General features: G+C 34.8%; 1 protein-coding gene across 2 annotated transcripts in view; it reads left to right on the top strand.

The window, feature by feature from the left end:
- SMCHD1 (structural maintenance of chromosomes flexible hinge domain containing 1) overlaps positions 1-26,076 on the top strand; it is a 155,862-nt gene that overhangs the window by 41,079 nt on the left and 88,707 nt on the right. For both annotated transcript variants that reach the window (XM_025931088.2, XM_086682567.1), the window contains 12 exons: positions 320-514; positions 2,054-2,167; positions 2,717-2,823; positions 3,541-3,623; positions 4,226-4,339; positions 11,237-11,314; positions 11,394-11,513; positions 15,787-15,931; positions 21,290-21,386; positions 22,705-22,777; positions 25,086-25,225; positions 25,881-26,015. In XM_025931088.2, the coding sequence (XP_025786873.1) occupies positions 320-514; positions 2,054-2,167; positions 2,717-2,823; positions 3,541-3,623; positions 4,226-4,339; positions 11,237-11,314; positions 11,394-11,513; positions 15,787-15,931; positions 21,290-21,386; positions 22,705-22,777; positions 25,086-25,225; positions 25,881-26,015 (1,401 nt within the window). The remainder of the gene's footprint in view (positions 1-319; positions 515-2,053; positions 2,168-2,716; positions 2,824-3,540; positions 3,624-4,225; positions 4,340-11,236; positions 11,315-11,393; positions 11,514-15,786; positions 15,932-21,289; positions 21,387-22,704; positions 22,778-25,085; positions 25,226-25,880; positions 26,016-26,076) is intronic.

Here is a 26,076-nt window from a genome sequence, read left to right as displayed (position 1 = left end):
TCTGCTAGGCAGCCAGTATTCATCATTTTTGGTGTACTCTTAAATTCGTACCAGAGAAGGAAAGCTTTTTGTTGTTGGTAGTGACCATTGAGACCTTGGTTCCAAAGATGATAGCAAAGACTTTTTTTCTTTAGTAATGCTTTTGTTAGAAATCTAAATTTGTATGGGAGAAAGTTCCAGCAGAATATTTTAATTTTCTATTAGGTTTTCTGAGGGTGGGGTATGTGGAAGAAAAAAAGGAATGAATGACCAGCATCTATGGTTATATTTGTTTACTAGTAGCTATATTTCATAGAGCATTAAAAATTGTTTTTTACAGGAACAGCGAATGAAAATTGATAGAGAATTTGCTTTATGGCTGAAGGACTGTCATGAGAAGTATGACAAACAAATAAAATTTACATCTTTTAAAGGAATAATTACACGTCCCGATCTTCCTTCTAAAAAGCAGGGCCCCTGGGCGACATACTCAGCAATAGAATGGGATGGAAAAATATATAAAGCAGGACAGCTGGTAGGTTTAACTTATTTCTGGATTCAGTTTTGAATAGAATCTGAAACTGAATGAGATGTATTAGTATTTAACAACAAAATAGTGCTTGTATTGGCTCCTCAGGAGCCAGGAAAGAATGAAAATATCAAACTGATTTTAATGGCATAATTTAATGTGGCATTTATTAAAAACCTGTTTCCCAAAGGCTCTGTTAGTAAGGTTTTTATTTTTTTTTCTTGCACTAAACTTTACTCAAATGGAGAGTCTTAAATTTTTTTAATGTGATGTAATGAGGTTTTTGCTTTGTTTTTGTTTTTTTTTACTAAATTTTCGTTACCTGTTTGCTGCTTGTAAGTTACTCTGCTTGTTGATTACATTATAGAGAATGAAGAGATCTAGGAGAGAGATCTTTTGTCCTTAGGGACATTATAGTCTAAACTTGGTAATAACCTAAACATAAATAATAATAGATAAGAGAACAAGTGCTTGAAAGGAGAGAATGAATACTGCTTTGGTAGTTTGGAAGGAGAGGAGAGCATTTTCTGACTATGAATGGGCCTGGGAGAAGAGCAAATCATGACATTTCTTTGGGCAAGAAGTGGCATTTGTATGAATCTTGAAAGAGGTGGAGAGTTGGGTGTTTATGCAGATACTACAAAGGTTGAAGGTGTCCATTCACTCTGTAGTGGGAGAGGAGTCATCGTGTATTTAAAGCCTGGGAATTGTATGTGATCATCTAGAGAGGTGTAAAGTGTGAAGTTAGAGCCTGGCATTTCCAACACATAGGGGGGTTAGCGTGAAAAGGATGCACTGGTAAAGGAAAATGAAAGGGATAAAGATAGAAGGAAACCCTGAAGTCAAGCAGTGAGTTACAAGGAGGAAGTGAACACTTTTGTCAAGTTCTGTGTGGTAGTTGAGTAACGTGCTTTCTCAGAGACCATAATCTGAACGCAGACAACAATACAGGTAAGTGCAGTGAAACACCAAGTAGTAAAGTTGGGTTGTCCTGCAGCATGTTGTGTGTGAAAGGAAATAGTTTAGAAATGAGGCCGAAAAAGTAGGTTGTGTATAAACTCTTGTAGTCCCTGTCAAGAGTTTCTGAATTGAACTAATGAAAATTATCTTTAGATTTTTAAAGCCACATAAGGAAAAGAAGTACCCATAGGCAAGCTTTGAGCCAGTTTATTTGAAAGGAATAAGTTGTCAGAGTTATTCACTGTTCATAGTCACTGTTCATAGTCTGAAAGCAAGATTTTGTGGGAAAAAAAGGGTTCGAGGTATTTTGGCTTCATAATTGACTTTGGAGGAATTCTAGACCTTTTAGACCTATGCATAGCAATGACATTTTTGTATGAAGAAGCCACTGTGTCTTTACAAAGGTATGTTAAGAATAAGTGGGAAACTTATATAAGCAAATATAAATAAATGCAACTTTATTAGAATGTTTTTTTTCAGTAATTTTTCGATACTGAATTTTCCCCTTCAGTGAAATAGTTCTATGATTATTAATATTAAGCCTGTTTTAGTAAATACTAAAAGCCTTTTTCTAAAAACTATTAGGTCAAGACAATCAAGACACTTCCTCTCTTTTATGGAAGCATAGTAAAATTTTTTCTTTATGGTGATCATGATGGAGAAGTATATGCCACAGGAGGAGAGGTTCAGATTGCAATGGTAAGATAGCAAGTAATAAAACATTTTTATTGGAAGTCTCTTGGTACTGCTTATTTTTGTTTAATGCTGAAATAAAGATACAGTATTTTATATTTTGCTTGCATTTGGTTTTTCTGTTGGATACATTAGTGTTAGCATGAATTTTTGTTTCTTATTTGGTGTTTTCAATAATCTGTAGAGCTTAACATCTGCCCAATGTTTAACAAACATACGTATGTTATTTCTAGTTGTCAGAATAATTTTGTAAAGTGCAAATTTTGTCCAAGGCCCACAAACTAGTAAAAAATTGGAGCCAGAATTCTTTCTCAAGGATGAATAACTCTAAAATGAGAGTGGGCTTTATCCTTATATTCTTGATAATATTTGAATGGTATTTAATTATGTCTAAGGAGGTTACATGAAAAATAGAACCATTGTGGTATAATGTAATAATGGTTATTATGACTTACATACTTAATTGGGGTAAAATGTTTCTTTGGAAGAAACAAATGTTTTCATTGTAGCCAAATTTGAATATTTTTTTTTGAAATGTTGATATAAATTATTCAGGAACCTCAAGCACTGTATGATGAAGTAAAAACTGTGCCAATTGCAAAGCTCGATAGGACAGTTGCTGAGAAAGCTGTGAAAAAATATGTAGAAGATGAAATGGCAAGGTAATTCACATTTCAAATTGCAGGATAAGAGTAACAAAATAAAAAATGAATCATAGCGTTTTTAACTCTTCTTGAGTGTGTTGTTAATGGACACATAATAGGACATTTGTAGTCTTAGATTTACATATTGTGAGGAACTTGCTGTTAAAAAAAATTGAGAGCTTTGTAAAACAGAATCCTGCATTTTGTAGAAAAAGTAAATTTTATGTATCTAAAGTGTCACTGTTATAGGCGCTATGACTCCAATATGTTAGAAAACAACTTGGTTTGACCTACAACTAGAAGAAAGTCGTAGTAACTGTTGGGAGGTAAAGATCAGTACCAAAGAAGTAAAGGAAAGTAGAAAAACAAAATTGTTTGTAGCTCTTGCTTGGCTAATGATGCAGTCATTTTGATTCTTACTGAATTTCAATAATTCTCTTATAGTTTATTGTATTTCCCAAAGGTAACTTGTACTGTAAAAGAGCAGAGGAACGCCCTCCCCCCAATTGATAATTCTTGGTTCTTAATACCAAGAGATTTTGTATTACTGTTTCAGTAACCACAGTAATGGTTAGGGAAATTTTTTTAGATTATTAATCATATAGAATTTTAGCATTAGCCTTTCAAAATACTATATCAAAAATAAATATTACAGTTTCTAGTGACTTGTATTTATCTTATTAAGACCATAGTTAACATAGTTCATGAAACATTAATATGCTGGTTTCATAATAGGCTCCCTGATAGATTATCAGTAACTTGGCCTGAAGGAGATGAATTATTGCCAAATGAGATTAGGCCTGCTGGAACCCCCATTGGTATGTTTTTTTTTTTTCCCTTAATACTGAAAATATGCTTTTTGTGTGTCTTACATATTTAATATGTAAAAGACCATGATGAATTGAAACACTATGTCAAGACCTAGCAGACTTATCACATTTTTTTTTAATATATGAAATTTATTGTCAAATTGATTTCCATACAACACCCAGTGCTCATCCCAAAAGATGCCCTCTTCAATACCCATCACCCACCCTCCCCTCCCTCCCACCCCCTATCAACCCTCAGTTTGTTCTCAGTTTTTAAGAGTCTCTTATGCTTTGGCTCTCTCCCACTCTAACCTCTTTTTTTTTCCCCCCTTCCCGTCCACCATGGTCTTCTCTTAAGTTTCTCAGGATCCACATAAGAGTGAAAACATATGGTATCTGTCTTTCTCTGTATGACTTATTTCACTTAGCATTACACTCTCCAGTTCCATCCACGTTGCTACAAAGGTCCATATTTCATTCTTTCTCATTGCCAGGTAGTACTCCATTGTGTATATAAACCATAATTTCTTTATCCATTCATCATTTGATGGACCTCATCACATTTTTTGAGTGTAACTAAGACATTCTTATTTTAAATTTTGGACTGGTAGGTGCATTAAGAATTGAAATACTGAATAAAAAGGGGGAAGCAATGCAGAAGCTTCCAGGAACAAGTCATGGAGGGTCAAAGAAACTCCTGGTTGAACTCAAAGTTATATTGCATTGTAAGTATGCAAACTAATTTGAATCTTTAATATTTGTTCTTAAATGTGTAATGCAGGTTTTAATATCTACATATAATTATCGATGACCTAACAATCTGAGAGACACAGTAGATTTGATTAAAGTTAGGAATTTCAAGTGTGTTATGACTAATTTTTTAATCGGTATTTTTCCAAGGGTTTTTTTTTTTTTAAGTTTATTTACTTTTTTTTTTTTAATTTTTTTTTTTTAAGTTTTATTTATTTTTGAGACAGGGAGAGACAGAGCATGAACAGGGGAGGGTCAGAGAGAGGGAGACACAGAATCCGAAACAGGCTCCAGACTCTGAGCTGTCAGCACAGAGCCCGACGCGGGGCTCGAACTCACGGACCGAGAGATCAGGACCTGAGCTGAAGTCGGCTGCTTAACCGACTGAGCCACCCAGGCGCCCCTATTTACTTATTTTGAGAGAGAGAGAGAGAGCGAGCACGAACAGGGGAGGGGCAGAGAGAGAATCCCAAGCAGGCTCTGCGCTCTCAGTGTGGAGCCCAGTGCAGGGCTCAAACTCAAGAACTGCAAGATCATGACCTGAGCCAAAACCAAGAATCCAACGCTTAGCCGACCGAGCCACCCAGCACCCAGGCACCCTGTTTTTTTAAACCCTTTATTCTGAATTTTCCCAAGAAGGTGACTGTGGGCTAAAATAAGATATGGTGTATATATGTGTAGGAATTTGTACTAGATAGGAATTCAGATTAGCTAATCCATAAAATCTGTTGTAAATCAAAAAACTGGCTCTGAACCTGTGAGCTAGAAGTACTTGGCTTAGATTATAGGCCTGTTGACTGGAGAAGAAATGAGTATTCTTGCTCATTTTATATTTCCCTAATTTGAATCATCTTGTTTGTTTCTTGTCTGTTGCTTTTTCTTAATGGCCTAAAAGTATTTTCACTTACGTTTAAGGATCTGTTCTATCCCTACATACTGTGTGTCTCATCCATGGATTTTGAAGATACAGTATTTTATTTGATATATGTTTATTTCCAACAATTTAAAAACTAGTCAGTGATCCTATATACTTTATGTAAATGTCTTCTTAGGTCTCTTGGCATTGAACAGTTTGACTAACTTATTTTCCTGAAATACTCTCATTTTTGGCCTTTGTGACACCCGATACCTTATTTCTCCAACCCTTTCCCCACCCCCCCCCACCATTTATTAGGTATTCCAGATGGGGTTCACTGACTAAAATCAAAGTGTCAGGATTTCGTTCCTTTTGGAGGCTTTAGGGCAGCCTTGCCTTTTCCATCTTGTAGAATCTGCCCACATTCTGTGGCTTGTGGCTCATTCCTCCATCTTCAGAGTCAGCAGTGTAGCATCCTTCAGTCTTGCTGTGACTCGGACTCTCCTGCCTGCCTCCCCTCCTATAGTTTTTCCAACCAAAAGCATTTTTTATTATGTTAAAATATATATAACAGAAGTTTATCATGTTAACCATTTAAAAACATACAGTTCAGTGGCATTGAATACATTTATATTGTTGTACAACCATTACCACTGTCTATCTCCAGAACTTTTTTTCAACCCAGACTGAAACTTTGTAGTAATAAGTTCCCATCACTCCCTCCCCACATCTCCTGGTAACCATTGTTCTACCTTGTGTCTCTGTGAATGTGACTATTTTAGGTATCTCAGTAAGTGGAATCAAGTAAGTGAAATCATATTCTATTGTATGCTTGTGTACCACATTTAGTTTATCCATTCATTCATCAGTGGACACTTAGGTTGCTGTCATGTATTAGCTATTATGAATAATGTTGCTGTGAACATTGGTATGCATAAATCTGTTTATGTCCCCGATTTCAATTCTCTTGCATATACCCAGATGTGGAATTGCTAGATCATATGCTAATTCTAATGTATAACTTTTTGAGGATCTTTTTGTCAGACTGTTCTTCACAGGGGCTGCACCATTTTACATTCCACATCCTTGCTAACACATGTCATTTTCTGCCCCTCCCCACCCCACCCGTTTGTTTGATAAAAGGCATCCTAATTGGTGTGAAGTGGTTATTTTGTGGTTTTGATTTGCATTCCCCTAATGATGAGTGAAATTGAGCATCTCTTTGTGTGCTTATCGATCATCTCTATATCTTTTTTGGAGAAGAGTCTATTCAGGTCCTTTCTCATTTTTAAATTCTGTTGTTTTGGAGTTGTAGGAGTTTTTATATTTGAATAATGCTTATCAGATACTGTATAATTTGCACATAATTTCTCTTCATTCTGTGGAATGCCTTCTTACCCTATTGATGGGGTTTTTTGATGCAGAAAATGTTTTAATTCTGATAACGTCCAATTTTTCTGTTTTTTGCTTTTGTTGCCTTTTCTTTTGACGTCCCAAGAAGTCACTGCTAAATCCAGTGTCAGGAAGCTTTTTCTTGTATGTTTGTGTATAAGATTAGTTTTATCATTTTAGCTCTTAAATTTAGTTATTTGATTTATTTTGAGTTTAATTTATATAGATTAACTTCTTTTGCATGTAGATATCTAGTTTTCCTAGCACCAATAATCAAACACTTTTTTCTCCATTGAATGGTCTTGGCATTCTTGTCAAAAATCATTGGACCATATATTCAAGGTTTTATTTCTGGGCTATTTCATTGGTCTGTATGTCTGCTCTTAAGCCAGTACCACACTGTTTTTGATAACTATAGTTCTGCAGTAAACTTTCAGAGGAAATGTGAGTTCTCCAACTTTATTTTTCTTAAGATTGTTTTGGCTGTTAGGGTCCCTTGAGATTCCATCTAAATTTAGCATGGGTGTCCTATGCCTGGAAGAAGTGATATTGGGGTTTTGATAGGGATTATATTGGATTTGTAAATCATTGGGTGTTTTTGTCATCTTAATACATGAACATGGTTTGGTATCATCCAGGTGTGCTGAATTTATTTATTGACTGTAAACAGTTTTTTTGTGGAATCTTTAGGGCTTTGTACATAAAAGATCGTGTCATTGGGGCATCTGGGTGGCTGGCTCAGTTGGTTAAGCGTCCGGCTTCAGCTCAGGTCATGATCTCACAGTTTGTGAGTTGGAGCCTCACATTGAGCTCTCTGCTGTTGGCACAGAGCCCACATCACATCCTCTGTCTCCCTCTCTGTCCCTTCCCTGCTTGCATTATCTCTCTTTCTCAAAAATAAACATTACGAAAAATTGAAAAGATTATGTCATCTACAAACATTGAAATTTTACTTCTTTCTTTACAAAGTGGATTTTCTTTTTTCCTAATTGGTCTGGCTAGGACTTCCAGTACCATGCTGAATAGATGTGGTGTAAGCAGACATCCTTGTCTTCTTGTTCATGATCTTGGAGAGAAAACTTTCAGACTTTTATTTCTGAATATGATGTTAGTTTTAGGCTTTTCATAGCTCTGCAGGACTCCACACATGATCTGGCCTTGTCTCCCTGTTCAACTTTATTTCTAACATTTTCATCCTCACTGTATTCCCAATCATAATTCTTTTTGTTCTTGTACAAGCCCAATTTTCCCACCTCTGGACCTTTGTATGTATTTCCTCTGCCTGCAACTTTTAAACAGCAACTTTTCTTTCTTTCTTTTCTTTCTTTCTCCCTTCCTTCCTTCCTTCCTTCCTTCCTTCCTTCCTTCCTTCCTTCCTTTCCTTCCTTCCTTCCTTCCTTCCTTCCTTCCTTCCTTCCTTCCTTCCTTCCTTTCTTCCTTCCTTTCTTTCTCTTTTCTTTTCTTTTCTTTTCTTTTCTTTTCTTTTCTTTTCTTTTCTTTTCTTTTCTTTTCTTTTCTTTTCTTTTCTTTTCTTTCCGTTTATTTATGTTGAGAGAGAGCAAGAACAGGGGAGGGGCAGAGAGCGAGAGGGAGCAAAAGAATCCCAAGCAGACAGTGCAGAACCCAGGGCGGGGCTCAGTCTCACAAACCATTGGATCATGACCTGAGTTTAAATCAAGAGTTGGACGCTTAACTCACTGAACCACCTAGGCACCCCTAAACAGCATATCTTCGATAAAACTATTTCTCAGGTTTCAGACTGCCACTTTCTTAGACTTTTTTCTGTTTTTTTAGTTTTCTACTAATATACTTAGATTTATTTGTATAACTTGGTGTTTTGTTATTTCTTAAATGTGCCTTTGCTGTCTAGAACAGAGGTGGCAAATTATTTGTAATGGATCAAATAGTACATATTTTGGCTTTGAGGACCCTAAATTCTTTGTCACAGCTACCTAACTGCTATTCTAGAATGAAAGCAGCCATGGGCAATAAAGTAGTTTGCAGACTCCTTGATCTACAAGATGGAAATTCCATGAATGCAAGCATATTGTTGGTTTTTTTTTCACTTTTTTCTAGTGCCTAGGATACAAGAGGTAGTTATTCAGTTTTTGTTGAGTAAATAAAAAAGATATCAGAAAGTTGCTTGGTCTTTTTTAGAGAACTCTAATGGCTTACTGTCTAATATTCATTATAAATTTACAGTTGCAATATTTTTTAAATTATGTTATGGGCTCCAAGATACATTGGTTAACCTAAGTCAACAAGAAGTATTTGGTTGTACTTGTTTGTGTGTGTGTGTGTGTGTGTGTGTGTGTGTGTGTGTGTGTGTGTGTGTGTGTGTGTGTGTGGTGAATCTCAAGTACATGTATCTTTAAAAATATGTAATTTCAATTATCACAGTAATTCCTTTTGGTCATCTTATAACCATCCAACTTAAATTTCTCTGATTTTCTAAAATGATAGACTTTTGTGGTGGTTTTGGTATCAGACACATGTATTACATTTAGTTATTATATGTCTTCAGTTTCTTTTTTTTCAAAGTAGAGCTCCCTCCTTTTTTTCTTCATGCCAGTAATTTGCTGACAGAACTCAATCACTTGTAGTGTAGTGGATTTCACAGATTCTGTTTGTTCCTTTGGGATGTCATTTAACTTCTTTTCCTATTTGTTCAATTGCCAGAAAACTGGAAGGTAAGCCTAAAAGATTGAATACATTTGGGTTCCTAATATTTTTGTTTTGTAAAGTAAGAATCAGTACTTTATACCTAATCTGAGTTTCTTATGGTATTATATGTTAAGACGCATATGATATATGCTTGTTCCACATTAAGTGCTGCTAATGGATCATTAAATTCACTTGGCTAATTATAAAGTTCTCTTTCAACCATTATGTAATAGTCTCATCCATTGTTGATTTTGCCTGAATTATTTGGTGAATTAGTTATTACAGGTAATTCTTTTCTGATTCTTTCGTTCCTTCCTAATTTGTTATCCAGATTTCATCTGTGAAGAATTTTATCAGTTAGGTTCATTGGTTTACCTGAAATGCAGCTTTTATAGGAAAGGCACTAAAAAGTATAATTCTTTTTCTTTAATTACAAATTACCAGTTAAGCATTGTTGCTGTACAATAATGCCTGGTGAGCAGTTTCTGTTTTTTGGTAGTGTTTTTGTGAGTTTGTGGGGTTTTATATATTTAACATGGCTTCATTCATTTTGATGTGCCTTCATATTGGCTCTTCTGTCTCCTTGATGTGATCCTTTTTGTCTTTGATGCGAGCTTTCTTGCTTCCTGACTCAAGATATCCTAGAATATTGTTATACATGTTCTACCCTAGACTTGGTTTCAGCCATTACTGCTGGTTCCTTTCTGTGGGGAATGGTGTGTAGAGGCCACAATCTGAGTGGTAGAGTTGCTCATTGCCCCCAGGTGAAATTGCTTTTAAGCTTTTTGATAGCTAATCACAAACATTTTTTGAAAAGAAAAACTGAATTCACGTTGACATTTTGGGTTTTTATTGAACTAATTTGACTTTATGCTTTTATTTCATTTCTTTAATGCTGAAAATCCAGATTCCTTAACATTAATGGTTATTTGCTTTATCCTACAATGTATTTCATTTCAAAATAATAATACTAACATAATTACTAACAATAAGACTTGATAAATTGGACTATTTTGCAGCCCTGTCCTTAAAATCTTTCTTTCTGTATAAATGGTAAAAATGATTCTAATGTTACTTGAAATATACTTTTTTTTTTTTAAATGTTTATTTATTTTTGAGACCGGGAGAGAGCATGAACAGGGGAGGAGCAGAGAGAGAGAGGGAGACACAGAATCCGAAGCAGGCTCTAGGCTCTGAGCTGTCAGTACAGAGCTCGACATGGGGCTTGAACTCACGGACCGTGAGATCGTGACCTGAGCCGAAGTCGGACGCTTAACCGACTGAGCCACCTAGGCGCCCTGAAATATACTTTTAAAATGTAGTCAAGTCACCTACTTAATACACATTTTGGTTTTGTTTATGAATTGCTGTATTTTAATGCAATTTCTTGAATTTTTAAGTCATTTACATAATTTCAAAGTCAGAAATAAAACTTCAGAGAAGTTATGTCATCCCTGTACTCTTTTTTTCTTCCCTCTTTACGTAATGATTTTATTAGTTTTTGGCTTATCTTTCCTGTGTTTCGTGCTGTAATACTGAGCAAGAATGTATTTATATTTCTGTCTTTTCCTTATAAAAAAGGTAGTATGTTTGATATATATGCTTTTACTCCTTTCCCATAACAATAGGTCACTAGGTCTTAGCGATTATTCTGTATAAATATAGTATTTTAATCTTGAAAACTCCTAAGGAAAATTATTTTTAATATCAAAAAATTATCTGTTCTTTTGTATCAATCTTATTTACAAGATATATTTTTAAGAAACAAAGGTGTTTTAATGAGCTAGTTTTCATTATGCTGTTCACTTGCATAGGATAGCTTTAGATCTTTTAATGAAGTTTTAAAACAATTTTAAAATGTACAACAAATAAAGATATTTGATACCAGTGTGACATTTCATATTCATGTTCTGTTTTCAGTTTCTCAAGGTATAAATGTTTTGTTTTTTCTTTTATTAAGCTTCAAATGGAAATAAAGAAATCATTTCACATATTAGTCAACATGGAGGAAAATGGCCTTACTGGTTTAAAAAAATGGGTGAGTTATTATTCTGAATGTTAAAAATTATGTCAGTATTATGTTGACTTGATTTTTAATTTCTTCTTAATTTGTCCAGAAAATATTCAAAAGTTGGGGAATTATACATTGAAATTACAAGTTGTATTGAATGAAAGTAATGCAGACACGTATGCAGGAAGACCGCTACCATCAAAAGCAATTAAATTTTCTGTTAAAGGTAAGTGAAATACCAGTATATAACTACATATTATGCTGAAGGTGGCATTTTAAATAAAGGGGGAATAGATAAATAATTCAGTAAAAGATGTTTGGCCAGTTGTATAATCATCATTATCTCAAAATGACTTTATAGGGGTGCCTAGGTGGCTTAGTCAGTTAAGTGTCCAACTCAGAATTTCAGCTCAGGTCATGATCTCCCCACCATGAGATTGAGCCCCGCATTGGGCTCCATGCTGGGCGTGGAGCCTACTTGAGATCTCCTCTCCCTCTGTCTCTCCCCCTCTTGCACTAGCTCTCAAAAAAATAAATAAAATGGCTCTATAATTCTGCTTCATAATCATTTCTTTTAAGGTTTTTACTTGAATTTCAGTTTGAATATACAGTGACTATACAGCGTAATATTGTTCCAGGTACACAGTTTAGTGATTCAACACTTCCGTACAACACTCAGTACTCATTTTGACAAGTGTACTCCTTAATCCCCATCACCTATTTAACCCATCGTCCACCACCTTTCCTTCTAGTCACTGTCAGTTTGTTTTCTGTAGTTAAGAGTCTGTTTCTTGGTTTGCCTCTTTTTTTCCCTTGTGCTTGTTTATTTTGTTTCTTAATTTCCACATATGAATGAAATCATATGGTATTCATCTTTCTTCTGATTTATTTGGCTTAGCATAATACTCTCTAGCTCTGTGTCATTGCAAATTCATAATGATATTTCTTTAAAATTTTTGAAGTCCTCATTGTTTTCTTCTGTTGTTGCTGATAACATCTAAAGCTATTCAGATTCCTGACCTTTGCTTGTGAGCCTCTCTGCCCCTCACCCCAACCCCAGTCTTGCCTCTTCTCTGACCGCCAGCTGTTTGGAGAATCTTTTTTTTGTTCTAGTTTCTGAAGTTCTAAATTCTAGGAATTTTTCTTGAATTACTTTGATTTCCTACTCTGTTTTCCACGTTATCTAATATTAAGACAGTAGACCTCTTGACTGGTGTTTTAATATTCTTTTTTCTACTTTTCATTTCTTATTTTACTATATTATGGGAAATTCCTTTAACACGATATTCTACCCTTTCTATTGAATTTTTCCTTTATGCTGTCATTTTTTATTCTCTGTTCAAAGCATTGTCTGCCTACTTCATATATTCAGTAATTCTCGGAGGGTATCAATAACAGTGGTGGTCTTTTTTGAAGCATTTAAACTTCATTCATAGTCATTTTCCTCCATGGTTTTGTTTTTGTTTTAAATGTTTGCCCTTTTAGAATAGATGCTCTCTTACACGACTAGTGATTTGCTTACACTTAACAACAGGACATTTGAAAGCTTTTAGTTATTTGGGGGAGATTATGAGAATTTTTAGGTTTTCTTTTTTTGACTGTTCAGATTCCCCAGAGTAGAGCCTTCCAGTCTCCTGGTAGGTGGGTAAATACCTGTCTGCCAGCATTTTGGGAGCAAGCTGGGGAAGACTGTTGGGGTTCTCACATCTATCTAATCTTTCACTTGCTATTTTCAGCAGACTGTGACACATTTAATAGTGCTTTATCCCTTACTTCTTAACCCTACTCTTTTATCTTCCTCAGAGAATTAGCCATCTGTTGGTGGGGATGAGGAAGACAATTGACTGGTTTTGTGTATTGAGGAGTAGGGATTTGGGGAACTCTTTCTTTAAACAGACTTCAGCAGGTCTTTTTCATTCCCGTTTCATTCCAACATACCATCCCTGAGACTTTTGGGTATCCTGTAGTGTGAATTAGATTGGTTCTCTGCTTGCTTTGTTGATAATTGAGGGTTTGATGTTCTTGGGTCTTTCCGTTAAGTCAGTTACACTTAAGACATATGGAGAACCCATATGGTCTCCAGTTTCAAAACCTATTGCTACTGTATATTTTGTTTTTGTAGTTTTAGACCTCTGTAAAAAAAAAAAAAAATCTCTGAATAAAATCTCTGTAGTGTCATTATTATGGGATTTTTGGAGAGAGCTGATTTAAGTGCCTGTGATCACCTTACCTTCTTTAATCAATCAATAGGGCCACCATGGAAATTGTTCCTTTGTGTACGTACAGATCTACCACATTGTTTTAAGAGCTGTGGAACACATTCCATAGATGGACATGCTATAGTTGAAGTAGTTTTCTATTGATGAACATATTGGTTGTTTCCTATTTTTTTGGCTATTACAAACCATGTTTCTATATGGGAAAAAATTTATGCTGCTTTGTGTACATGTGCTAGAAGTTCTGTAGCGTGGACACCAAAAAGTAGAATTCCAAAACTGATACGTATATGCCTTAATGTTTAAATACATTACTGTCAAATTGCCCTTCCTAAAGGTTGTGCCAAGGTACCCTCACCAGCAGACTATGAAAGTTCTAGTTTTCCTGTGCCGATTCCTGGCTGACCTCTGTATTTATCCTACTTGGTGGTTAAATTGTTTAATTATTAGGTTGTGCACCTCTTCTTGCCTTTCTTGGGCTGTGTCATCTGTGAAAGCCTGTTTGTTTGCTGTGCCCATTTTAATAGTTTAAAGCTGTGGTTCTCAAATTTTGGCTTTGTATTTTAATTACCTGGAGAACTTATTAAGACACACACTGCGGTGGGGCGCCTGGGTGGCGCAGTCGGTTAAGCGACCGACTTCAGCCAGGTCACGATCTCGCGGTCCGTGAGTTCGAGCCCCGCGTCGGGCTCTGGGCTGATGGCTCAGAGCCTGGAGCCTGTTTCCGATTCTGTGTCTCCCTCTCTCTCTGCCCCTCCCCCGTTCATGCTGTGTCTCTCTCTGTCCCAAAAATAAATAAACGTTAAAAAAAAAAAAAAAAAAAAAAAGACACACACTGCGGGGCATCCCTCCCAGAATTTCTGACTCAGTAGGTTTGAGTGAACCCTAGAATATGCCTTTCTAATAATTTCCCAAGGGATGGCTGAAACCATTAGACTAGAGACCACACTTTAAGAACAGCTGGTGGGGTGCCTGGGTGGCTCAGTCGGTTAAGCGGCTGACTTCGGCTCAGGTCATGATCTTGCGGTCCGTGAGTTCGAGCCCCGCATCAGGCTCTGTGCTGACAGCTCAGAGTCTGGAGCCTGTTTCAGGTTCTGTGTCTCCCTCTCTCTGACCCTCCCCCGTTCATGCTCTGTCTCTCTCTGTCTCAAAAATAAATAGATGTTTAAACAAAAAAAACAGCTGGTTTATAGGAGGTTTTTATGTATTCGGGATTTTAAACCTTTGTTGGATATGTTGTAAATATTTTCTCATATAAAGCATCTCTTTTAACTTTGTTCATTATAACTAATATATTTTGCTAAATACATTCTTTCATAGCTCCTGAGTACAGTAATCCCTCTTGTGTGCAGCAGAAATGTTGCAATACCACCACCAGTGAATCCCTTGAAATTGCAGATAGTAAGAAATCATATTATGTACTGTTTTTTCCTATGTATACCTACCTATAATAAAGTATCATTTATAATTTAGGAGCAGTAAGAGATTATATAAGAGTAAGAGATTGTTGTAACAATGAAATAGAACGTTTATAAAAATATACAGTAATAGAAATTTTCTTTCTTAAAAAATCTTACACTACTTTACTCACTCTTCTTGTGTTGATGTGAGATGATAAAATGCCTGTGTGATGAGGTGATAAAATGCCTATGTGATGAGATGAAGTGAGGTGAATGACGCAGGAATTGTAACATAGCTTTAGGCTACTATTGACCTTCTGAAACTATGTCAGAGGTGGAATCATCTGCCTCCGCACTACAGTTAACCACTGATGAGGAGGGATATTGTGTTTTGCCTTAGTTTCTCCTATGATAAGGTTATAAAGTTTTTCTTCATTATATTCTAATAATTTCGTAGAATTTATATATAGTGAGATAAAGATCTGACTCTTCCCATGAGGGTTATAGGTATAATTTATGTAGGGGAGCCTGGATGGCTCAGTCAGTTGAGCTTCTGACTCTTGGTTTCGGTTTGGGTCATGATCTCATGGTTCGCGAGTTCCAGCACAGAGCCGCTTGGAATTCTCTGTCTCTGTCTCTGTCTCTCTCTCTCTCTCTCTCTCTCTGTCTCTGTCTCTGTCTCTCCCTCTCTCTGTCTCCTCCCCCCTCACAGTGTCTCTCAAAATGAATAAATTTTTAAAAACACTAGATTTAATTTATATAAGTTTTTCACAGATTTAAAATGCCATCTTTGTCATAATTTAATATCCTGTATATAAAATATGGCTGTTTCTGACCTATGAATTTGCTTCTCATGTTTACTTTTTTTTTTTTTTTTTTAAAGAGGGTAAACCAGAGAAGTTTTCATTTGGTCTTATGGATCCTCCTTTTCGTGTTGGAGTCCCATTCAATATCCCTCTGGAGTTTCAGGATGAATTTGGTCATACTAGTCAACTAGGAAATGATATTCAGCCAGTTTTTGAAGCAAGGTAATTTGAAGGATCACTTTGTATATGATTTTTCATATTTACTAAGCATTTAGTCTTTTTTTTTAGCTTAAATTATTTGTGTATGTTTAACATTAGATTTATCATTTAGAGTGTATAGTATATTTTATAATATCTGGGGGATTTATTTACTCCCAGGCTATGCTTTGTGACTACAAGTGTCATTATAAATTGCTTTAGTTTTGACAAATTATTGTTAAAGTTGTTCAAGTGAAAGTGATAGCTCTGTCTTACTCCATTTTATTCTGCAAGTATGAAAGAAAGTTATTGCTACTTAAACTTAGTGTTATTGCTTACTCTAGAAGGTTTTTAACCTGGTAATACAGTTTTGGGTTTTTTTTTTTAAACTATAGCCATAAAGTTTATGGTTTCCATGGAAATTTGAGTCTTTCCTTGGAATTTCCCTCTATGTAATGGTTCTTTAGTGTTGTGATTGGCTTACAATAAGAAATCAGAAACTTAACTATGATTGAGGATGTTATTTTCCATTCTCTCTTTTTAAGGTGCTTTGGGAGAAAGTCTTGTTCATTCTCAAGAGCATGAATACTAATTGTTTCTTTTTTGCATTAGCTGCCAAATTTGTCTTTTTGAGCCCACTTTTTACGTATGTTTTCTTCTCTTGTCTCTGTACTTTTTTCCCTTTGTGTTGTAATCGTTCACTCTTAATCATCTGAGCATGTGCTATGTTGTAGGCATTTGTAGCTAGACATATGGAAGTGAATAAGGACATAGTATTTGCCTTCTAGAAACTCACATGGTTAAGTTCTTGAAAAACAATATATGGTTATAAAAAATACTCAAAATGAGTTTTTTAGCTTTATGTTCTCTTAAGGTGCAAAAACTGATGCTTGTCTTTTGACATACTGCATTCATTTGAATATTAAATGGTAATGGAAAAGTTGAACACTTAAATGTGTTTGTTTAAAAATAAAACGCTTAAAAGTATATCCCTTCTAGTCACAAATAGAAAATATTAGTGCATTATTTGGTACCTATTATTGATTATAATTCTATCCTATCCTTATAAGGGTATTCTTACATAAGAACTCTGTCACATGTGCATGCATATTTATATTCGGAGTTTTCAAGTTAGTGAAAAAAAAATCCTTACTAAAAAAAAATGTGAATTTGTCTTCAACCAAGACCATTTTCTGCGTGGGTTTCTTTTTTTTTTTTTCAGTGTTACATTAAAAAAAAATCATTCATATAATTTAAAGAATCAAATAGTATGTTAAGGCTTAGTATTAAAAAAAAGGGCAGTTTCTTTTCTCTCTGCCCTCTCTATTCCACCCACAACTCACTTCTCAGAGAACCATTTTCAACTTTCTTACTTGAATCTGTTCGTAACTACTGCCACATACCTACATTTTGAATTGCTATTCTTCATTCTTCAGTTGTAGGCATTATTGCTTGATTTACAGCTGTAGATAAAGATATCCTCTTGTTGCCACTTCAGTTACAGATAAGCTTCCTTCCTATTCCTGTATTCCTCAGTAAAGTTTATATTATGGCTTGATTGGTATTTAGTGCTTGCTGTGTTGCAATTATGTAGATACTAGTCACTTTATTGTACAACTTTGTTACTTTTTTCCTTGGATAAATTTATTACAAATTAAACCCTATGCTCTCCGCCAAATTGTCTCATATCCTCTTAAGATGTTTTAAGTGCATAGATAATCTATCAGTTTCATATTTTTGGAGACATCTCTCTTGGAGCTTGTGATGTGCTAAAGTCTATACTGATTGTGTTTATGCTTGTTATAGTTGACATTCTGTTATCTTCCTTCACCTTCATCTTAGGAATTCCCTTTGTCCTCTGTGTTGAGGAAATAAAATTAAAAACAAAACCTACCCCTCAACCTAGAAAACTTCTTCATGAAGGTAGAAGAGAAAACAGTTTCATTATTGACTGAACATTAAACCAAAATGTCATAATTATCATAGGCAATCGGATAAAGAGATTGCAAGGACTGAAGAAAACCTTATTCCTTTATGTGGATAAGTGGCTATAACTTATATATTCATGTTTTAAAGATGAAATAACTAAGTTTACCACTGGCTGTAGGATTTGCAATTTGGAGTCAGCTGACTGGAAGTTAGGCTCAGAAAACTGGGAGATAGGGATTTTTACCTTTTTTTGATGAGTACACTGCAGAGAGTTGTTTTTCGGGTCCTTGAGGAAACATTCCTGAATTGTGAGACTGTTAAGTAGCTTATTTTACTTAGCATTTACTTTTTCATGGCTCTCCAGTTTTTTAGAAGCTTCTCTTGCTGAAACACATCCTTCACTAGGTTCCTATGAAGGAGTACCTGTGAGAGACAGTTATTTCTCAAAAATGTCTCTATTGTACTTGATTGTATTGAAAGTTGGGCACTGTTTTCCTCAAAATTATGAAAGCATTGGGGCGCCTGGGTGGCTCAGTTGGTTAAGTGTTTGACTTCATCTCAGGTCATGATCTCACGGTTTGTGAGTTTGAGCCCCGCATTGGGCTCTGTGCTGACAGCTCAGAGCCTGGAGCCTGTTTGGGATTCTGTGTCTCCCTCTCTCTCTCTCTGCCTCTTCCCTGCTTGTGTTCTCTCTTTTTCTCTCTCTCTCTCTCTCTCAAAAATAAACATTTAAAAAATTATTAAAAAATTATGAAGGCATTGCTCTATTTTTGCTTTTTAGCTTCTGCTGTTGATAAATTTAAACTTAGTTTTACTTTCATTTTTGTGTTTTCTGTGTATTTTTTCTGAAAGCTTATAGGATCTACTTTTAATTCTCAACATGGCAAAATTTTACAGTAATACATCTTTGCATAGGTCTCTACATTATTTGAAGTACTTTTGTCTGCTTTCCATCATCGCTGTTTTTTCTTTCTGGTAACCTTATGTTTTGGTAATGAACATTCTGGACTGCTTCTCTGATTTTCCCAATTTTTCTGTTTTTCTTATTTTTGTGTTTCTGCTTTCCTTTCTGACAGATTTTTTTCAACTTTACAACATTTCCATTGAATTTTTCCTTTCTACTTTTTTTTTAAAAAAAGATTTATTTATTTTGAGAGAGAGAGGAGAAAGAGAATCCCAAGCAGGCTCCATGCTGTCAGCACAGAGCCTGATGTGGAGTTTGAACCCACAAACCCTGAGATCATAATCTGAGCCAAAATCAAGAGTCAGACGCTTAACAGAACCACTCAGGCAATCCTCCTTTCTGCTTTATTTTTAATTTCCAAGAGTTTTCTTGGTTCCCTGAATTTTTTTTTTTTTTTTGTAGATCTCGTTTTGTAAATGTAATATGTTTTTTCATTGATAAATGATGGTTTGTTTTTTTTTAAAGTTTATATGCACAGAAACTCTGTTTCTCCAAGTTGCTTTTTGTTTGTTGGTTTTTTATCTCTTCAGATACCTGGTAGTCTTTGGTTCTCTGCTTATAACTGAATGACTAAAGTGTAGATAAGGAAACAGAATGTGGGAGAAACTGTTGACTATGAACTCCACTATAGGATGATATATCTGTAATGCTTTATTGGGGGAAAATCCTGTTGTCAGTATCTTCAGGTCTTTTTCTTGGGCTAGGCAGTTTTCTCAAATATTTAGTCTCTTGCCTGGAGGGGAGTGGTTTGGCTGTCCAGGTTCCTAGCCAGTCCAGGAACAGGGCTGGGATGGGAATAGGGATGGGAAGGTCTCAGCATCCTTATACATTTATTCAGGATTACTCCTATACTTTTTAGTATTTTATCCTATCTTTTGCTTTATCTACCCTCCCACACCCCCATGTAGAGATTCTCTGTTTTAGCCTTGTCAGAGATTAATCTTCCAGTCATCTGCCACAGGCCAAGAGGGGGAGATCTGGGGATCCAAATTTTCATCAATCTTTTTTTCCCACCTTTCTCTTACCATCCCCAGAGCTGTACATAGAAATTCTGGGTCATAGTTTGCTTTCTAGCCTTTTCCATTGCTATTTTAAGGTTACTTTTTTTTTTTTCTTTAAGGTTAAGTTTTCTTGAGGGACTACTAAGTCCTGTATTCTAGGAGATGAGTTTTATTGTCCTTGTCTCTTTTTCATTTCCTTCCTTTGCTTAGCCTTTTAACAGTAAACAAAAGAAATCCTTTTGTTCTCAAAGTAGAGATTTAAGAGATAGTGAAAGCAGATGTGTATGTTTAATATCCATTTCTCCCAAGGAGTCTATTTTATCTTACATGTCACTTTACAGCTTTTTTTGAACAAGGCATGTTATTTAATTTTTATAACTTATTCACTAATACCTGTAAATATTTAAATTCCATTTTTCAGAAAACTTAGGCTTTTTTCTGCCTTTTCCTTTTCTTCCTTCACCTTACCCCTTGACAAGAGTAAAATGTTTACAACGTAAGGACCTACATGTGGTCAAAGATGATTTAGGGAATCTCAGTATATATTCTAACAAAGTTACATCATAAGACTATACTTGATTATTTGGACTTTATCTAAAACTGCTATTCAGTTTAATAAGTGCCAGATGGGGCACCTCGGTGGCTCAGTTGATTGAATGTCCGGCTCTTGCTGCCGGCTCAGGTCATGATCCCAGGATTGTGGGATTGAGCCCTGCATTGGTCTCTGTGCTGACAGCATGGAACCAGCTTGGGATTCTCTCTCTCCCTCTCTCTGTGCCCCTCCCCTGTTCACTCTTGTGCTCATGTGCGCGCGCTCTCTCTCTCTGTCTCAAAATAAACTTCAAAATATATATACGTGTGTGTGTGTGTGTGTGTGTGTATAATTCCACAAATTTTCTAACATCTCACTGGGTGAAAGATTTGAAAAAAATACATGGCAAAGTCTGAAGATGTCCCTAATAGGGACAGGTGGCCTATTTGTATATTTCCTTTTCTTAGACCTGGTCTAGCATTTGTTGATTTCCTGCTTTGTATCTTATTCAATAAATGATGTTTTACATTTTATAATTTATCATTGATAGGGTATGGCCCAGTGCTATCACTTATGGATCATTTATTTTATGTTTATTTTTGAGAAAGAGCGCATGCAGGGGAGGGGCAGAGAGAGGGAGACACAGAATCTGAAGCAGGCTCCAGGCTCTGAGCTGTCAGCACCCCCTGATGTGAGCCTTGAGCTCAAACTGCGAAATCATGACCTGAGCTGAAGTCAGACGCATAACTGACTGAGCCACCCAGGCGCCCTGGATCATTTTTCTTTATAAAAGAAGTTTTTGGGAATTTTCTTTGGTTGAATTATTCCATTTTTTTAAAATAATATTTTATTAGAAAAGTGAATTAGACATGAGAATGGTACATGAGCAAGTAACACATTTGTAGCTTCTTTGGTGAGTTATGGAGGGGAAGTTAAAAAAAATTTATGTTTTCCAGTGGTTTATCTTTGCATTATGAAGAAATAACCAAAGGACCAAATTGTGTAATTCGAGGTGTTACAGCTAGGGGCCCTGTAAACTCTTGTCAAGGCAAGGTAAGCATTGTACTGAAATATTATAATACAGGTTTATTTCTTTTGTCATAGAAATGAAATGGAAAATTTCAAATTGGATAACATATATTTGTGACAGGATGACAATATGGTGTTCCTAAGAATTAGGAATATTTCACTGAACTTTTACATCTCTAAGGAAAACTAGCATGTTTGCCTTTGTTTAACAGTAAATTAGATATTTTTCAGCTGTCTTCATATTCATTCCAGTCTTCCAATATTCAAAGTCATTTTTTCAACAGTGACCCAGTACTATGTTTCTTTTTTCTCTTCAACTTTTTAGAACACAAAAGTATGAGAAACTTTAGCTCACATTTATGAACGTATTGGGTTTGGTATTTGGATTAAAGGAAAGTGGTTGAGAAGGGATAAGGTTAGGAAAGTAAAAAATACAATGCAATAAGGTAATTTTTCAATCAGGTATGTAAAGCAGCTAGTAGATTTACATGACGAAAGGGATTACTATGGCTAATAACAAGTAATACATAGCCTTTTTTCACTGCATCATTAGCTTACAATATGTATTTAAAATTTTTCTGTCAAAATGGTGTTTAAAATAGAGCATGTGAATGTCTTTAAATACTGTATGCTATGCTGTATTGTTTAGTCAAATTAAAGGTCAAGTTCTCTACATCTTTTGGAATTCAGAGTTTTCTGGAAGAAGAACTTGAAAATCAGGGAAATTTGACTTTAGTAAGATAAGCTTACTAAAAAAACTAAAATGATTTCTAGGTTTTTATAATCTTTTTTGAAATAACTTTATATTTACAGAAGAGTTGGAAATACAGTATAGTTTGCATATGCTCTTTACCCAGTTAGTTTCCTTTATTAGTCTTATATAGTCAGCATTTATCCATTCTAAGAAATTAACATTGCTACAGTACTAGTAACAAAACTGTAAACTTTATTCACATTTTACCAGTTTTTTTGTTTTGTTTTTACTAATAACTAGTGTTTCAATCCAGGATCTAATCTAGAATACTACATTGCATTTAGAGATTTCTAGATTTTTGGTATTTTACACTTCACTATTTTCTGTATTTTTTGTAATCCCCATCTTGATTCTGATTATTCAAAGGTTATTCCTTTTGAATTAGAAGAAGCTGGTATCTCTAAGGGAGTAATAGAAGTTAATTTTTTTGACCTTTATTTCTTACATACATAAATGATAATTTTAGTATAAATTTACTGAATAGATTTCTGTAATGTTACGGGAATGAAAAGCAAAAGTCAGAATTGAGATGATAAACTACTGAGCTATTTAGGACTTGGATTTAATTAAAGTAATTTTTTTCAACAGAATTTTAATTTGAAGGTTATTCTGCCGGGTTTAAAAGAAGACACACAGATTTTAAAAATTAGATTACTACCAGGTAATGTTTTAAGAAATACTCCTAATAATCACCTTTAAAATAATATTCCTATTATACAATACAATGATGAGATGGTTTTTGGTTTGGTTATGGTATAAGTCTTGAAAATAATTTGAATGTGAAATCACTGACAGAAATGACTAATAGAACAAAAAAGGAAAACCTTTAGGAAGACATTATTAAAGCTCTGAAGTAATTGGGAGAAAGGGAATATTGAAACGTATTAGGGAACCACTCTTAGAAATATACTAATTAGGCTTATATTAGAGCCGGACCTGTCTTTATCTTTTCTGATATAACTGTAAATGTTTCATTTTTTTAAAAAGAAAAGTTTTTCATGAATTTATGTTGTTATTTTGATAATGATTTAGCAACTTGATAATGAAGTTACCTTAAAGTAACAGGGTAGGAAATGCTGGCTAATTTGAGGGGCAGTCTGTCCTAGGTTCAGGATAATACATTCTGGTATTAGCCCTTCTGGGTTTGAATCTAAGCTCTGTAATTTATGAGTTAGGTAAAGTTGTCTTATACCACAGTTTCCTCAAGTATAAAATGAGACATCTACTTTCTCATGGTTGTTAGGAGGATTAAATGAGTTAATATAGGCAACCCTCACTTTGCAAGATTTTTTGGTAACTGAATGGAGGACACAGTTCCAATATATATGAGTTCTCACTAACACAGTACTGTGCAAAGTGAGATGTGCTTGTAAAATACCTACAATAGTGATTGGTATGTCAGTTTTAGCTCTGTTTTATTAATAATAGTATTATCATATCTTTGTTCACATGACTCTGTACCATTTATTTAAAAAAAATTTTTTTAACATATATTTATTTTTGAGAGACAATGAGAGGCAGAGCATGAGCAGGGGAGGGGGAGAGAGAGAGAGGAAGACACAGAATCTGAAGCAGGCTCCAGGCTCTGAGCTGTTTGTTAGCACAGAGCCTGACACGGGGCATAAACTCACAAACTATGAGGCCATGACCTGAGCTGAAGTTGGATGTTCAACCGACTGAGCCACCCAGGTGCCCCACTTTGTACCATTTTTGGATGTGAAAAGAAACATGTTAGCTACATCCTTGTACAAATTCAAATAGTTTGATGCTTCCCTCAAGCATAAATTGATGAAGATGTTTAAATTAACACATTGGTAGAAGTATAAGAATAAAATTGTTGGAGTACCTGCCTGGCTTATTTGGAAGAGCATATGGCTCTTGATCAAGGTTGTAAGTTTGAGCACTGTGTTCAGTGTAGAGATTACATGCACGCAAACACACTTTTTAAAAAAATATTAAACGCTAAGTAAACGCTTGCAATGCTTTTATTTTAGAGGTTAGCTAAAAAGTATAGATTTGAGTAGTGAAATCCTTACTAACCAGATGGTGTGGCATTATTTTTGAATTTGACAATGAAAATTGTGAAGTAAAAAGTAGCATGGTATGATGATAATGGTCAAGAAGTTTCAAATTACTTAGAACATAAACCTGAGCCTGCTGCTTACTAGTCATGTGACCTGGACAAGATACTTAATCTCTCTGGATTCCAGTTTTCTCATTTATATAATGAGGATAATATATTGCCCTTTTCATTAAGATTATTGTGAAGATTATGAGAATAGTGCTTAAAACTTAACACACTGCATGGCATATAGTAAAAAGTAAATAATGTTGCTAACATTAGTGTTTTTCGTAACTGTTCTTTGTGAATTTTTGTTACCAGCATTTATCATAAATTGTATTTAAAAACATCAATGTTTATGGAGCACATCAAATCATCTTGGTACAGTAGTGTGAACCCTCTTTGATCTAAGAGGAAACTTGTAGCTTGCTTGTAACATCAGAGTAGTGGACAAACAAGTAAATTATCTGGTTATATCTTTACATAAACTAATCCTTTGAATACTGTTAACCTAAAATGTGTTTTTTTCTTAATATGTTTTTGAGAAACTAATCATTGTGTAAAGTTAAAGTGAGTAAAAGTATATTTTAAAAATTCTTCTTGAATATTTTTTTTCCAGGATCTCTTTAAGGTTTTACACCTGTAGGTAATTTCTAGCATTAGTTATTGTGTTATAGCTTGTTGCATAAAACTAAGTCTAGACCTCAAATATATACTTGAGACAACTCTGATCATTCATAGAATCTATATATTTTGGGGATAGAAATAGTTAAACATGGATATTGCTTATTTTTTTCTTGTCATTTTTAAGATCTTAAAACTTGAAATGTTGCAAGTTGTGGTTGTTGTTTCAGTATTTCAGTCTTAGAAACTTGAATCTATATTTCATTATGTAATTTTCTGGTAGGTCCCCCTCATCGATTGAAAGTGAAACCTGATTCTGAAATTTTAGTTATAGAAAATGGAACAGCTTTCCCATTTCAGGTAGAAGTTCTGGATGAATCAGACAATATAACAACACAACCAAAATTGATTGTTCATTGTAAGGTAAGTTACTGTAGGGTAAGAAGAATATGCAGATTTTATTTTGAGTCCTATGGTAGTCAGTGGACTTGACTGTCTCTTGTACCTACTTTATAGTGAGACTTAAATTGTATTTAGGCCTTTAATGATTATTCCATGGAGAAATTTGTGGGTATCTCATTGCCTATACTTTCAGCATCTGTAAGCCAGTAAAGGTGTTAACTGTATCAAGTTTCATAAAGAATTTTATAGACAAAACATTTTTGTTTTGTCTATAAATGGACCCATCCTTTCTTGGTCCATTCCCCTCAGTTTAGATGAAGTATTTAATTTATGGGTGGAATGATCTTTCAGGGTTAGGGATGGGTAGACAAATGAAAATAAGTTAAAAAAAAAGGCACAAAAAGAAAAGGAAAACCCAAATAGGTAAAATTTTAAAAAAGAATAGTGGTTGAGGAAATTGGTGTTTCAGAAGACATAAATTTTAGTTAGAATTATAGAAAATTACTCTTTTCATTCAGCAGTTGTCTAGAGTATCAGTGAATTCTGTTTCCTTTTTCCAATTTATAGCCAGAAATAGTAGCTGTATTTGAAATTATTTGAAAATTTAAATAATAGTTCTTGAATAATTTGGTACATTTGATTGGGGTCTTACAATTATTTTGTATGTTTTCAATAGTTTTTCGGGGCTCCAAACCTTCCAGTCTACGTTGTAGACTGCAGCAGTTCTGGAACCAGTATTTTAACAGGATCTGCAATTCAAGTGCAGAACATTAAAAAAGACCAGACTCTGAAAGCAAAAATTGAAATACCTGTAAGTTGTTACTGTTATTCATTGATATTATGTTGTTTTCATACAAATATTTTTAACAGCT

Source organism: Puma concolor, chromosome D3, assembly GCF_028749965.1.
Source record: "Puma concolor isolate L17-30 chromosome D3, mPumCon1.1.hap2, whole genome shotgun sequence".
NCBI lineage: Eukaryota > Metazoa > Chordata > Mammalia > Carnivora > Felidae > Puma > Puma concolor.
Note: the sequence above shows the minus strand (reverse complement) of the source record. Positions and strands in the feature narration are given on the sequence as shown.